This window comes from Apostichopus japonicus, chromosome 4 (genome assembly GCF_037975245.1).
Source record: "Apostichopus japonicus isolate 1M-3 chromosome 4, ASM3797524v1, whole genome shotgun sequence".
NCBI classification, from domain to species: domain Eukaryota; kingdom Metazoa; phylum Echinodermata; class Holothuroidea; order Aspidochirotida; family Stichopodidae; genus Apostichopus; species Apostichopus japonicus.
This window is the reverse complement of record NC_092564.1, coordinates 9,081,200-9,097,943: the sequence shown is the minus strand read 5'-3', so window position 1 is coordinate 9,097,943 and position 16,744 is coordinate 9,081,200. Positions and strand designations below refer to the sequence as shown.

General features: G+C 39.1%; 1 protein-coding gene across 1 annotated transcript; it reads left to right on the top strand.

Annotated features, from left to right (window-relative positions):
* Positions 1 to 2,374: 2,374 nt before the first annotated feature.
* Positions 2,375 to 16,613, top strand: LOC139966370 (carbohydrate sulfotransferase 15-like). The gene is made up of 8 exons (XM_071969295.1): positions 2,375 to 2,537; positions 5,613 to 5,963; positions 8,933 to 9,149; positions 11,038 to 11,136; positions 11,936 to 12,092; positions 13,288 to 13,453; positions 14,340 to 14,484; positions 14,635 to 16,613. The coding sequence occupies exons 1-8, from the start codon at positions 2,475 to 2,477 to the stop codon at positions 14,826 to 14,828; spliced, it is 1,392 nt and encodes a 463-aa protein (XP_071825396.1). The 5' UTR covers positions 2,375 to 2,474; the 3' UTR covers positions 14,829 to 16,613.
* The last annotated feature ends 131 nt before the right edge of the window (positions 16,614 to 16,744 follow it).

The following is a 16,744-nucleotide window of genomic DNA, read 5'->3' as shown; positions in this document are numbered from 1 at the left end:
AATACTATGCTAAAAAACAACAGTTTTTAAACATTTTTTTCGACACTCAAAGGGGGAGCAGTCGCTCCCCTACTCCCCTGGCTACGTCCCTGGTATATCCTGAACTTACTTTAAGCTAGCGAACAAGGTCGACCCACCCAATAGCAAAATTAATACAGAAATTTTCCGAATTGAAGCTGGCGAACGTTGTATTTTTTTTTTGAGTATTCAAAATCATACGAAGTTTTGTATGGTGGAGTATAAGGATCGCGAGATACAATTTCTCAATGTGACGATGAAACCGTGGTAAATATGACTGATTAAAGGTCAATTTTGATTGAAAATTTTATGTTACTCACAAATTACAAGAACATATGAAAATAAGAGTGCGACAGTCAGAAAAATTAGAGCGCGACAGTCGGAAATTCCGAATTGAAGCTGGCGACAGTCGGAAATTCCGACATTCGGAAATTCCGACTGTCGCACTCAAATTTTCCAACTATCGTCATTTTAACCAAGATTGGGGGGTGAGACACCCCCCACACCCCCCCCCCTCTAGCGACGTCCCTGACCCCAGGGCATCTGTCTCGGTCCTATTCTTTTTCTTTGTTATGTTTCTCAGTTGTTTGCCATTGTCTCTAAACACCTTCCTAACGCACATAGTTATGCTGATGATACTCAGTTATATTTATCTTTCAATGCTGGTTCTCTGTTATCTGAGGAACGGGCTGTTCTGGCAATGCAATCACTTATCTTCGAAATAAGACATTGGATGATCAGCAATAGGCTAATGATCAATGATTCCTAGACTGAGTTTCTCTTAATTGGTACTCGTCAACAAGTTGGTAAGACTCGGGTTCAGAGGATAACAGTAGGTAACGTGGATATTAAACCATGTGATAGTGCAAAAAATCTAGGGGTTCATCTTGACAGCAACATGTCAATGGACATTCATATTGAAAAAGTTTGCTCTATGGCAAACCATGGACCCTATAATATTCGGCAGATCAGAATATTCCTGGATAACGACTGTACTAAAACTCTTATTAATTATGTTAATTAATAATTAAATATGTAATTAGTCATATTGACTACTGTAATGCACTCATGATTGGTTTACCTGATTATAAGCTTCGAAGAGTTCAAATGGTACTTAATGGAGAGGCTCGGTTGATTTACGCTCTTCCTAAATTTTGTCACATTACTTTTACTTTTCAATCTCTTCATTGGTTACCTGTACAGCAACGCATTGAATTTAAATTAATCTTGCAAGTATTTAAATGCTTAAAAGGTCTTGTACCTAAGTATTTATGTGATATGATCGTGGTGAAGTCTAGTTCTTACTCTTTGCGCTCACATTCTCGAATCACCCTGCATGTTCCTCGTATCAATCATAATACGTTAGGCAATAGGGCTTTTGCCTATAAAGGACCTCGGTTGTGGAACTCACTTCCGGTGGAATTGATGTGTATTGACTCCTTGACCCTGGATGCTTTCAAGATAAAATTAAAAACGTATCTTGCCATATAGGTTCTACCTGTGTGACTTTTCTTGAAAAGTTCGTGCATTTTCAAGTGGAATAATAATTATGCTTTAATATAATGGGAACTTCTTGATCAATGTCTACCTGAAAAAAAGAAGATAAAACAATACGATTCGACCTTAAAGTCTCAATGTGTGTTTGCCAAATTATATTTTTCTGTGCAGTCGCGAAAGATGGGGTGTCTGACTGACAATGACCGTTTCGTTGACGGGTAGCGCGGGTGTGGGGAGGGGTGGGGTACAAGGTAGCAGTCGGAATTTTCTGGCTCCAAAACCCATTCAGTTGGAATTTAAGCCACTACACCCCCCCCCCTCCCCAATCATCAGGCCTTAGCTACGTCCCTGCATGCGCCAATCAAATCTCTCTGTTCTGTTTACGACCGTTAGGCCTGTGCGCTATCCTGTATTAGTTCCATAGTTGAATAGCATATTTCTTTCTGTCTTACAGATGTAGCTTGCGAAATTGTGTCATTTCCTTCCATTGCAAGGAATAAACAGGTGTTTTCAGACGTTTCCTCCGTGAAATTGGGTAAATGAAGTGGACGATACGAGTATATATAGTTTACATTTGTGTAATAATTAGCCCGATTGCATCCAGCGATAGCACCCGGAGTGCATTAATCATGTGAGTAACGCACGCTAGAACGTTGATTAACGCCGTTCAGTATACACTACCATTTGTGTGGGGGGAAAATCATAAAACAAAACATTTTTGGTTACATATAACCAAAGATTTATTAAAGTGATGCCCCGTATATAATTTTACCGTGCGTTACTCACATGATTAACCTTTCAGGCCAAACTCTTTTCACTTGCAGCAACCAACCGTTACAATGACATTGCACACTGATATGCAAGTACATAAGCTATAACCAACAGTATAAACTATACTATATACTATAGTTTGCTATACAATTAACGCTCAGTAAATATCACAGTATATTACTAAAACTATGGATTCTACTGGTTTTGTTGGGCACCTATCCTTGCAACAGAGGTGGTATAAACCCGTGTGGGTAAGTAGCTTTTGAAACCACCTCATTTATCAATTTTATACAGGACAGCTTGCAACTAGACTCAACTGAACAACTGCGACACTAAGCAAAGAACGAGGTTTTCTGAACAAGAGCGATTGGCTTTTCTAGTCAAAGTACTGTCTGTCCTATATGAAACTTGATTTTTGTCTTTAATGAAAACATATCAACTCCATTTTTGGTCAAATAGTCTGGAGATATGCTATACCAATGCATGTTTCTACCCACGCGTAATAATATGTATTTGTAAATGCTTGATATTACAATATGTATAGGGACGTAGCCGATGAGGGGGTGGACTGGTGTCCCCCCCCTTCCTTCTCGGTAAGTTTTCAGACTTTCTTCCGAATGGCACACACAAAGTCGTATACACTATAGCAGCACTTTCACTACATGGGAATGATAGCACCATTTTAGACGATTTATTTTTAGATGACTATTATTATATAGATTATTTTTAGATGACTATTATTATATAGATTATTTTTAGATGATTTTAGACGATAGTAACCACAATTTCTAGTGTTACTATACTGGCGAGATTCGGTTGGTATGACTGGCAGATGTTGCTATGCCGTCTGATAAATAAGGAACGCACATTTATGCAAACTACCCTCCTTAGTTCTCGAGGGGGGAACAATTAGCGACCGGGTAGGACGGATATCGGTAGAGTCTTAAATTACTATAATGAAATATACCGGTGCATAAGAAAACATCGGTTAAAATTATGAACGCGAGACGTGTCTATTTCTGCCACTATGTTTTTACACCTTGTATATCTTTGTAGGTCATTTGTTTGGTGGCAAAATCATTTTAAAGGGAGTGCCCCGATCCTGGGCCCCTCCCTGGTTCCACATCTGTATCGTGAAGTTTATATATATAGTTATTCCATGAGTAATATATTACTATTTACTTAAGCACGTAACATGTGGTATTTAGTCCGACAGGAATGAAGTTACTTATGAATGAAATGTCAGTATATCACGGGCGTATCCAGGATTTTTTAACCCGGGGGGAGCGAATTACTATCTAAGCGGAGCGCCACCATCGGTTGGCGCGCAGCGTACAAGAAAAATTCTGGTTTTTATACCCCCCAAGATCACCGGAAATGGCACTTCTCGGGCTTGAAAATGACCAACCAGATGTACACTTTTGCCTGAGAACCAAGTATTTCCCAATAGTTTTTTTTTTCATCCATAAACTTTTTATAGATTTTCTTCAGTCACAAATCATGTTCGACCTCATCGCATGTCCTGTGGATCATTGCTTTTGTAGGTGATTCGGCCCACAATACCCGACAGCCCCACTTTTGAAGGTTTTCAGCCCATTATTTGTTCAGAATTTGAAAATTCACTTCAAAACATACCCATAATGTTGCAAACAATGCCATCTATGGACAACCAATATAGAAAACCTCCTTCAACCCCTAACAGACCGGTCAAAATTACACGAGTAGAGGGAAGTATGATGAAGAATGTTGGTAAGGAAATTTTCGAAAATTCAGACACAGTTAATTTATTGGTGTACAAATATTAAACCCTCTTATAACGGCTATTATTAAACTTGGTTGAAGGAAATGAAAAAATACCAGATATTTCCAAAACCCAACACTACACACATAGGCGTAGGAGGCGGGAGTGGGGGTTCCTACTGAAAGAAAAATAAATTGCAATGATGTAGCCTATAGCTAAAGGAAATGAACAAATATCTCCTTGATAATTAAAATAAAGTTCTAAGCTTGGTCGACTAATTCGCCATTACTAATGTAAAAGAGAATTTGACATAATTGCACCTCCATGCTTTTTTTTCCATCTACATAAGACATTTCGTTGTTTACATTAGCATCCCGCGGTATACTGCGCAATTTCCACGGACCGTACGGTACACGATGGTATGCGATGTAATAACCGATGCTTGCCTATATGATATTGACATTGTATTGTTGAACGCGCGCGGAGCGCGGGAAAAATTTAGGTTATATTTATCGGGCAAGTCGTTACAGCCCCCCCCCCCCCAATCAAATTGGGTTCCTATGACTACACACATCGACAGTTTTGAGGCTGTTCATCCTGAACCCGCCATTTTCATGCTCACTGATATGATGTGATATCTGCTGTTTGCTTACAAATTCGAACAGGTGCGCAACGAATAATTTGCCAAGGGAGGGGCGAAGCCTGTAGGAAAACTATCTAAGCGTAGCGCCACCATAAGTTGGCGCGAAGCGTACAAGAAAATTTTGGCCGAAAATGCCTCCCAGATCGCTGGAAATGACACTTCCCATGCCTTGTAAGTTGCATCTAAGCATTTTCTATTTTGAAATTACTAGCGATAACATAAAAAAAATATGCTCGGGGGGGGGGGCGGTCGCCATGCGTCATGTTCCCCGACGACTCGGTCGAGTTCGAGACCAGCCACAGTTGGTTTCATAGCACAATTGTTTCAGGCTTCCAAACACACACACGCGTTATGATAGACCATATATATAGATACATTAGTATGGAGTTGTCGGTGTAAGGGGTTGGGTGAGGCGCACGCCCCTTCCGAAGTCCTCGATCCGTCACTGGCTACCCGGCCATGTGTATATAATAGGGATCAGCGCTGTTGTGATGTCACTGTTCCTCTTTCTCTTCCCGGTGTCTTGGCAGTTTTCTTTTACTCCCTCCTTTTCTCCGTTTTCTCTCTTTCTTCTTTTTCTTTTCCCTTCTTTCCTCTCCTCCTCCTCTTTCCCCCTCTTTTTTCCCTTTTTCTTCTCTTTTTTCTCTCCTCTTTTTCTTACCCGGGGGGCGCGCGCCCCAACGCCCCCTGGATACGCGCCTGAGTATGGACAAGTTGTGCGCAAAGGATGGAATGGGGATATTTGCCAAAATTTCTTTGAAGATATTCAAAGAAACGCTTGTCATTTTGTAAGTTTCTTCTTTAATATTCTTATGTTTTGCGAAAATTATAGCTGATGTCACAATATTGTTTAAAACTTAGAAGGTACGTTTTGTTTCGATTTGTTCAAGTTATAAAAGAATCATCTATATTTTTTCTTGTTTCTTTATTTTGTTTGCACAGATGATAGCATTGCTACTGTGTTGCTTTGGATTATCAGTTCTCTCTGTGAGGTATGATCAATTCGGGACACCCGTGCAAACAATCGAATACTTACCGATCAAAGTTACAGATCAAAGTAAAAGTGCAAATTACACTACAGACGCTATAAATGTAGTACACGAATCGCATTTGAATGCAAAGCAGCCAACATCTATCCAAAATCTTTTAAATAGAAACGACTGGCAGCTTAATTCTACGATATCATCTGCATTACGTCAACTGTCACTAGGTTACTACAGAAACCCTGCAGATATCAAGAAAAAATCCTCATCTCGTCCGATACCTCACGGTCTGAAAAAGCTCCGTCCATTGGTAAGTAAAAGTAGATGATAATTAACGTTTCTATTGCTGGCACATTAATTGTAAGATTAATGTTTGGTTCGGTCGTTTTTTATAGTTGTATTTGGCTTCGGTTGGCACTTTGTATGATAAACGGGCCTAAGTAATCTCTCTCTACTCCCTGCATCGAGTCATCTCTCCTCACTGCATCGAGTCATCTCTCCCCATCTCTACTCAATACGAATTACCTCTCATAATGAGTGACAGCTGTCCTCCGTGTATTTTCCCCACTTACCTCAAGTTATTTCGCCTCACTAGTAGGTCTTCTACTCAATACGAATTACCTCTCATAATGAGTGACAGCTGTCCTCCGTGTATTTTCCCCACTTACTTCAAGTTATTTCGCCTCACTAGTAGGTCTTCTACTCAATACGAATTACCTCTCATAATGAATGACAACTGTCCTCCGTGTATTCTACCTCACTTACCTCAAGTTATTTCGCCTCACTAGTACCGTAGGTCTTCTACTCAATATTAATTTACCTCTCAAATGAATGGTAACTGTCCTCCGTGTATGTTTCCTCACTTACCTTAATTAAGTTACCTCTCTCCACTAGTAGATCTTCTACTCAATAGGAATTACCTCTCATAATGAATGATATATCTGTCCTCCGTGTATTTTTTCCTCACTTACAGTACTTCCAGTACTATCCTAAACATTCACCTCTTCTTACTCAAACTATAAACCACCATGACGCATGGGTATAAGTTAAATCATTAACTGCTATAGTGTTAAGTCTTAGCCATCGGCATTATGGTTGATAGGCATGGGCGTCAATCCAGGGGGGGGGGACACGTCCCCCCCCCCCACATTTCGATGGGTGGTGGAAACAATATGTCCCCCACATACATTTGGAAAAAGAGTAATGATGTGGCTCTATTTGGTTAGGACTTACACATTCCAGGATTCATATCATCGCATATCACTCAATGTTGCTGAATGGAGAATTCCTGGCACCCAGATCTCGTGAGTTGGTACCCTGAGCTCTCCGACAATCTTAAGCTTAGTCTGCCTTTCTTTCGAGGCCAGTTCCAGTCGTCGTCGGTTGAAGAGTATAGACAAATATTCAAGTTGATGAATCCAGCGGTACGGGCTATGGTTGGTGCAGTCGAAGCTCTTCTGTGGTCTTCTTCGTCTCCTCCGCCAGTTCGACGGAAGCCGAGGATGGGCGGGGGGGGGGGCTGGGAGGGGGGTACAAAGCAGCAGTCGGAATTGTCTGGCTTCAAAACCCATCCAGTTGGATTTTCAGTCACTACACGCTCCCCCCCCCCCCCTCTCAATCATCAGGCCTTAGCTACGTTCCTGGGTACACGGTGGTTACATAGTACGCTCCGACCAGAATTCACCGATTACCAGATGCAGATCCACCGAGCAACCGAGGTAACTTGCGTGAGTAATCCAACGAACAACCACTGATTTATTTTGATGCCTTCATCACTTAAGCCACCACTCACATGGGACCTATTCTAAGTCTGACGATACATGCGCATGTGTGAGGTCCTGAAGACATAATTAAAGTGGTTTGTCTTGCCATCCTTGTTTCAAATTTCATAGAAATGTATTCCCGTAGACCTAGCAAAACATTTAAACTGACACAGTCCCGTTGGAAGTGTGTCACTGGTGGTATTAAAAGTCATTGGTGGTTTAACATGCTGGCGTATGACGACTTTTGGCCAAATTTGCGCTAAGCTCACTATACGAACTCGGATCTGGGCTGTGCCTAATTAGTTAGTTATTTAAATTATTAATAATGGCGTATGAGGAAATGCACCAATTGTATGGTACAGCTCCAAGGACGGCAAGTCGAGAAACTCACATGCAGTCGCAGCGGATAGATTCCTTCGCCTATATGTCCGGGGACATTTTGGGACATCGTTCCTACAGGCCAGGGGTGGGCAACTACGGCCCGCGGGCCACATGCGGCCCGCCAGTGATTTTTTACATCATCACAAAAAACGAACAAGCTGCCTAGAATTTATCTGCACTTATGATGCTGTCAGGTAGGTCTATTATCACCATTAATTATCAATTGGACTGTATTGACTTTATGTTTTTGTGAATACAGATTAGTACACACACCTATTTCTTGAACGTCCTCGGAAGCAAAGGTTTGAAATCAACAGCAGGTCGTTGGTTAGGTGCGGCCATGTCAATCTTTCGCTTCTAAAATATGGCCCATTCGTAGCCCTACCCTGCTAAAGGCCTATATCTGAGGCCCTGGGGTCATTCCTTGACCGACTTGGTGCAATATAATGTGCCCATTTCGAAGTAAATTTATCCACAGATTGTTAGTTGTCATGGGTTCGAACATTTGAGGGGTATTCTATCCTGAAACATATGGCAAAATGGGGCTGGGGTTCCAGTTCGCCGCATCATTTGTCAACTTTCACTGGGTTCTAATGTTCATGTCAATTGGAATCACCAAATAAAGGAAATAATCCACCAAAAATGAAGGTCACATGAACTTTATTGCAGATTTTTGTAATTTTCACCCGAAATCACGCAACTAGATGACTGCTATCCAGCCTGGCAAGTGCCATCTCCAGCGATCTGGCAGGTATTGAAATCTGAAATTTTCTTGGCACGCTGCGCGCCAACCGTTGGTGGCGCTCCGCTTAGATAGTACTTACGGCCGGAATACGTGAATCGATTACGCCCCCCCCCCACGTTTCAAATCGAATTGACCCCCCTGTTGATAGGATATAACAGTTGGAAACATGTATTTATGCTGCATGTGGAGGGACTTTCCCAAGTCTAGCCTCTATTTCTGATCTAACGAGGAAATTAGTCTAGTCTAGGCATTGTTCTGTGTATAAAATACGACTTGGGCAAGTAGCCATTAATATATATATTCACGGTGGCTTGATCTGGTCAAGTCTACAGCTATCAAACTATTTGAAAACAACAATAAATATTCTTTCTTCTTTTGTTCTATCCACAGATTTTCAAACATGTCCCAGAGTTCTTGCCAGATTATAAAAATCCTTGTTACCAGACTGCAGGCACAAATTCAAAAATGATTTGTCTACCATATTTTTTTCTACTCGGCAATCCCAAATGTGGAACCACCGATATTTTTGCCCGGATAAGCGGCCATCCAGACATTTTCGGCAAAGTCAAAGAAATGCATTGGTGGACACGAACTAGCAAATCAACACGTATGTTTAATATTACGAAATACATTTATCATGTTATTTCAACTCTCTCTTGCTTTTCATTTCTATAATCGATATAATACAGTAGTCACAAGCAGTGGCGTCACCAGACTTTTCAGTCTGGGGGGGCACAGGGGGGGCACCAACATTTGATGGGGGGCACTTAGGTGGATACGGATCGCCGTCCTGGGGGAGGGGTCTAAGGGGAGGGGGTGCCCCCTCCCCCTTTGGAAAATTTTCGCATACGGAGGATGGGCTAGATGCAAAATGCTGCCACATTTGATGCTAAATTCGATCTGAAGATATCTCCAGAAATTGGTATTTTTGAGGTAATGATTTAAACAACGCGCAGAATTTTGCAGAGGATATGAACCACATGCTGTCGATATTATGCCTGTAACCCTATCAATAGAACCTACATTTGTTGAATTAATGTGTGCATGACCCCGACTCCTTTCTTGTCCTGCTCGTTTTCTCCCATTATCTATTAAGATGTAACAGGTTCCAGCATCGTTATTGGCTCCTATCAGGGATCTCACAATGCAATCCAAAGTTTGATCACACATCAAGTATAGCTCAGTATGCAGGTGTGAACATTCGCCATTTGTTCCTACAAGCATCTGACCTCAAATGACCTCTGCACCCCCTACACAACAGGTTTAATATATGGGTCCACAAATATAGGCAAGTATGGTGCCTGCGGACCCTCACATTCTCACATTTCGTCAGCTCCTAACCTGTCAACCTCAGACCAAGGCAACATACTGCAGTACCCTCCCTTCTCACAGCAGGTCCGGATTTTCGGCATTTCACAGGCATCCAATTCACGAGTTGTGATGGCGCGGGTTACGACTTCGATACCCGACGGTCAAGGATAAACTTTTTCATTTTTTCGCAGCTCATTTGAAGAAAATACGAATTACTGTGCTTCTTTGTCCTTATGAAAAACCAACTCAGATGATGGGAGTTGAATATAACAAAATATATATATATATTTTTTATACCAACCCAAATCTCAGATGGGGGGGGCACTCGGGGGGGGCACTAGGTTTTCCAGGGGGGCACGTGCCCCCTGGCCCCCCCCCCCCTTGGCGACGCCACTGGTCACAAGGTATTAAGGAGGGCTGTGGGAAGGGAATATGTTCATATTACTTTAGTAAACGAAACGCAGCCCGGTGATTATCTTAGTATATATAGAAAAGTGACAACATACACAGCGGATTTCAAATCCATCTCCACAAAACAGTATTAAATAGGCCTACCTGATGTTAGTTCACCCAAATTCGAATTTTCGGACAATAAGCTGTTACGAAACTTAAAAAACGTTTTTTTTTCTAATTTTACTCTTCAACATTCCAGACGACGCCCCCTTCCACCCCATGCACCCCCTCTCTCTGCCTCGCACTCACTCTCTTCCTCACCAACCCCCCAGAGTTCAAAAGGAAAATTGACTGCTAAAGTGTGTCTGTGGTAAAAAGACCAAGACGTGTAAGGCTCATCCAGCCTTAATAATTCAACTTTAAGGTTATTATAATAGGACTATAAAGTAAACCTTGACTGCTTCACAGCTTCCTTAATTGTTAAGTCTAGTTTTGGTGCTGCATCTGCCCGTCACAATCTGGTGGAACCATCGTACTTGACTATTCAAATATGTCAGCCACCAACATCTCACCGCGGAATAACGAAATTCAACACAGCCCTCACAGGTTCTGCTTATAAAATAGTATGAGTCATTAAATTATATAAATGTGTGGGACAAAATAGATTTCTGTATTCGGTTTGTAACTCGCTAAATTTATACGAACCGCTAAATGGTTGTTCATAGATATAATGTGATTAAAGTTGCTATTAGTAGGCTCTTGGTCTGTTTCTTGTTTCCCTCTCGACACAGATATGCAAGATCTACAGATCTACTCGTCCAGGTTTTTTTTGGAAGGGATTATCGAAGCTCAAAGCTCCGCTACAGGGACGGCCGAGACAGCTATTGTTGGTAAATACGTCCTAACCTGCAAAAGCACAATCATGTGCACTTTCACTTTTGTCTTACCTGCCTTCATTCTATGTATGTACTCAAATCAACCTATAGCTTACAAAAAGTGGGTAACATTTAAGCACTGTCCCCCCCCCCCACCCCCACTGACCTCATTCAGGATCAACGCTCACTTCCTCTTCCAACTCGACCATTCTCAAGGGCTTACAACTATAATTCCTGGGTAGTTTTCAATCATCTGGAATATCGATGGTTTTAAAGTTTTTGGTGAAAGGTTTCTGGAGTCAGCAAGGGACCTGAACTCAAGATAAAATCTACTAACAAGAATCTTGTGAAATGTGTGCAGGTTTCCGAGATTGTGAACAGGGATCGATGGGAAGCAATAAAGTAGTACCGGTGTGCACCCTCGACGCCAGGAATTATGCATGGGCAGGGGCGGGCATCAACAATTTAAGGAGGGTACACATTTGTGTCATGATTTTTTTACACATGATGGTGGCAGGGAACGGTGGCAAGGGTGGCAAGGGTGACAGGGAGTGGCCTCCCCTCACACCAAACAATTTCTTTGGTAGGATCTGTAAACGCAGAAGAATTTGGTAGAAAGGTAAGCAACTTAAATTATGAATATCTCGGAAATGTCAGATCGGGGATGAATATAAATTCCACCGTTTATAATTTCAAACGAACTTCCCATCTACAAATTCTCCTAAGTGTTTTTCTAAGTATAGGGCTACTAGGTGTTGTCAAAACTGCACATGTGAATATTTAGATATAAGTTTGTTATTTACTATCTACACAGGAGACGGATCGGCTTCAACATTTTGGGATAACGAAGGATGGGAAACCTTTTATCCGCAGCATTATGAAAGTGGACCACCTTACGTCACAGCTGACCTCATACATCACTTTCTACCAAGAGCAAAACTTATTGTATCTTTTAGAGATCCAACAGCACGGTAGTTGTATGCGCATGCGTGATCAATTAGCTATTGCGTATTCAGTACTTCAGTGTGTACAACGTATACTATTACAGTTATACTACACGCATGCGAGATCAATTAGCTATTGCGTATTCAGTATTTCAGTGTGAATAACATACTACTACTCATACTATCCCTATATATATACTTATACAAAACTATTACTATACTGTACTATAACATAACAAAACAAAACAAAACATACTATACTATAACATACGATTACTGTTACATACTATTACTGTTATACTACACGCATTCGTGATCAATCAGCTATATCGTATCAATACTTCGGAGTGTATAACATACTATTACTCATACTAGTACTATATATATACTATAATTAACTATTACTATAACATAACATAACAAAACATACTTACTATAACATACTATAACATACTATTACTATATATACTATACTAAACTATTACTATACTATAACATAACATCAAAACAAAACATACTATACTATAACATACTATTACTATTACATAATATTACTGTTATAAATGCTCAACTTTCAAACCTCCTGAAATGAGTCAAGGGTCTCATTAACATTAACAAAAATCTGATATGAATATGCTTATCTTATCCTTTCTCACTAAAGTGTTCCAATGATATATGTTAGGTTAAAATGACTAGGCGGAAACTTTGGTACCTAACTGCTTTAATATAAATATATTCATATATAATATGAGATAGTGCCATGGGACGTTGTATTAGTTTACATAAAGAAGAACCACAAAGTGCATCATTTTTCCTGTATTTTTATCAGTCTTTGTTATGTCATATAAAATACTGTCACTAGTAATAATAATAATATAAGAATTTATCAAGCGCTTTTATCCAGTTAAAAAAAAACTGCTCAGAAGCGCTGCAGGAGCAAAGTACCCCAAATGGACACAACAGTTATTAAACAAATGGATTCATGAATAAGAACGTTTTGAGTTCTTTCTGGAAAGTTGACACATGCTGGATTGTTTTCAGATGTAAGGGGAGACTGTTCCAGAGCTGTGGAGCTGAGTAAACCATTTCTTCAACCGTTTCCATCTTAGGTGACTTTTCTTAAAAAGTACAATTCACCACTTTTCAGAAACTATAGGCTATATCTCCACAATCATCAGTCATTTAGCGCAAATCAAAGCAAGATTTTGTTTTTTCGTTTCAGATTATATTCAGGTTATCTGTTTTTCAAACGACCGGGACTATCAGGGAGGAAAAAGTCCCCGGAAGATTTTCATAAAAGAGTGGTCGCCGAATTGGAAATCTTTAACAACTGTACCTCACATCGTTCTCTTCGTTCATGTGTCTACACTGAACATAAATACGGTTCGGTAAAGATCGACCTGTAAAATTGCAGTAAATCCCTCCTTTTTAGAGTGATTTTCTCCGCCAATTAGCGGGTTAGAGAAAATTCTGCAGATCGGGCTCCCTTACAGAGTGAAAATTTAGTCATTTAGCATCATGGATAAATTGATATGTACACACCTTTAAGCAAAGTGTTTTGAGCAGAACTTTCATCTCGATATGTGATATATCTATAGTCCTACAAGACAAGAAAAATATATATATCTGGATTGCTAAAAGCCTAAAGTTTGTCAATGTTAATCAGTTGTTTTTTCATTTCTTAAGCAAAGCAGTTTCATATCAGCTATACATATCTAAATATGTATCGCATTGTATAAACATTGGCATTGTATAAACTTGTGACATTATACGGGAGGGGGGGGGGGGGGTGAACGTGAGGCAACCGGAAACCAGAAAGATTTAATTTTATCGAACACAAAATGTTCAGTAATACTACGTATTCCCGAGGGTAATGATTATTGACAGTCTCAAGGCTTAAAAAGGGGCTTATTCCAATGTAGGTACTATATCCCATCATGGCTGAAAATCAAAATTCGACCTGTTATAAAGTTCAATGTAGGATATCTAGCTCTGTTACGGTTCGATTTTCCAGTTATTGTTTTCCAATTTATATTTTATATTATATTATATATATATATATATATAATATAATATAAATTGGAAAACAATATATATATATATATATATATATATATATATATATATATATATATATATATATATATATCGGCTGGGAACGTAAAAGCATACATTGTTAGAAACTTATATATGCAGTGCAAACGATATTTGATAAAAAAAATACGATAATTGTTTGATTTTCTTTATTTATGCGTTCTGCCTCTTTTTAAACAGAGGGTGCGTGTCGGCCTGTATATTGTACCTCTTCTCGACTGGTTGAGAGTCTACCCTAGAGAACAGCTCTATATTATTAAACTGGAAGAATGGCACCAGCAGTGTAATCGAATTTTAGCAGAAGTTTATCATTTTCTAGAAATAAGTAAGTATGGCCTCCATATTGTTAAATTTGACCTATATTCCAACTCATTATACATTGACGTTGTAAATAATCGATACGCTTTTATTATTTTTAACGCTATAGTTGTTATTGTTTTATCTTCTTCTTCTTTTTTGGGTCAATATCTTATAGGAAAGCTATCGGTGAATAAAATTGACGAAATATGCAGCCAAGAAATCAAGAGAGAAAACCACAGGAAAAAGAAGTTTGGACCAATTTTGAACTCAACTCGAGAGATTTTACGAAATTTCTATCGACCATACGTTCTCGAGCTAGCATCCGTATTGAATGATACGCGATTTCTATGGGATTATTTAGAATCCTAAAGTTTACGTTCATCATATATGTAGGAATATAGGTGCAGTCTAAACCGTAACTTTTTTGTTTGGCAGACACGAGAAACCTGACGAAGGAAAACTATATGGAAAAAATTTCTAGTACCATTTGTTTTTGTGGGGATTGGGGGTGGGAGTGGGTTGTTGTATAAAAAGATCAATTTCATGTGACATTATGAAAAAAAATCAATGAATATATAGTCACGTGATCAAATCTAAAGGAATCAGCACTAACCAAACTGTATATCTTGATTTGGTGAAAATGTGGCTAATGTTCTGGAAGTGTCCCGGAAATGATATCGATACCAAAGGCGATTTCCACCAAAGGCGAATGGAAATGAAGAATGGTCAGGGTGGGAGGTGGTGATTATTATAGGGGAAAGAAGGGAGGCGAAACTCAAAGGGAGAGGACCGATGGAGGAAGGAGGAGGTAGGACAGTCTGTTTTTTTGGGTAACCTATCAACTTCAACATTATACAATGATGATGTGAAATATACGATGATAATGTATTATTGTACGACGATGATGTATTATTGTACGATGATTATGCAAAAATATACGATGCTGATGTATTATTATACGATGATAATGTATCATTTTACAATGATAATGTATTATTATACGATGATGATGTATTATTATACGATGATGATTTAAAAATATACGATGATAATGTATTATTGCACGATGATGATGTATTATTATACGATGATAATGTATTATTATACAATGACGATGTAAAAATATACGATGATGATGTATTATTATACGACGATAATGTATTATTGTACGATGATGATGTAACAACATACGATGATGTTGTAGAGTCGTCTGATGATTTGAAAGGGGTGTTAAACCTTCAGATGATGATTGTGTTATATTATACAATGACCATGTGAACACTTGCGTGGATGGTGGAATAACTTACGATGATGATGTCAACGAAAACATTTGTTTCGTTTTAACGGTGGCAGCTTTTCATACGACGACGTCTTGAACGGTCGCTTTCAATGACGAACTGAATTGGGAATGAACAAATCGTCTGTATCCTTCCAACTAATGATAACATTGATAAACATATTATATCGTGAATGGTCTTTATACTGCTCCGAAGTAAGCTGTGCACATAGCTACATAGCCAGCCATGTCATGAATATTTATATACTCTATTGGGCTTATTTTAGTTTGGAGGGTTAAATGTTAATTAATGGGGTAACTTTATAGTCTAATTAAGTGAGTTATGGTTTTAGTAAATCAATATTATCATTAAATTAAATTCATACGACATATCTGAATTATGTTTAGGGTGATAATGTTGTTGTAGTTGTTTAGAAAATAGTTAAAGAATTTATACTCATTTATTTGTTACCTTTGTTTGTTACCGTTGTTGTTTCATGGCTTGTTTATTTGTTACCGTTTCCTCTTTGAAAAACCTATTATTTTCAATATCATCTTGACCAAGAGTAAAATTTGAGAACAATATGAAAAGAAACTTGTTAAAATTGAAATAAAGGTATAAGCCAACAAGGTATAAAACAATACAAACCAAACTCTCTAAAACCATCTGATATTTTCAGTTATACTATAATGATATAAATTATAGTGTTGGTGTCATACACCCATTCATTTTGCGTCGGGACCCAGATTGGGCCATTTTCGGCTACATTTGGTCTTAATGTAGGCTTATAACAGGCATAACAAACTTACAGAAATTCGATGTTGTTCTAGTAAAAAATCATACTGAATATTGTATACTAAAGCATTGCACTTTAAATTGCATTCAAACATTTGTTTCTCTGTTATAACTTGTTTGGTTTGAGCTTTATAGATGTATGCAGTGGCGGAGATTTCTTGTCAGAAGTGGGGGGGGGGGGGGGTTGCAGGCCATTGATGAAATAAAAAGTCA

Coding starts and splice junctions, on each gene's coding strand:
- LOC139966370 (XM_071969295.1), top strand. CDS start 2,475: ATGGATTCTACTGGTTTTGTTGGGCACCTATCCTTGCAACAGAGGTGG. Junction 2,538..5,612: donor GGTGGTATAAACCCGTGTGG/GTAAGTAGCTTT, acceptor TTGTTTGCACAG/ATGATAGCATTGCTACTGTG. Junction 11,137..11,935: donor GGCCGAGACAGCTATTGTTG/GTAAATACGTCC, acceptor CTATCTACACAG/GAGACGGATCGGCTTCAACA.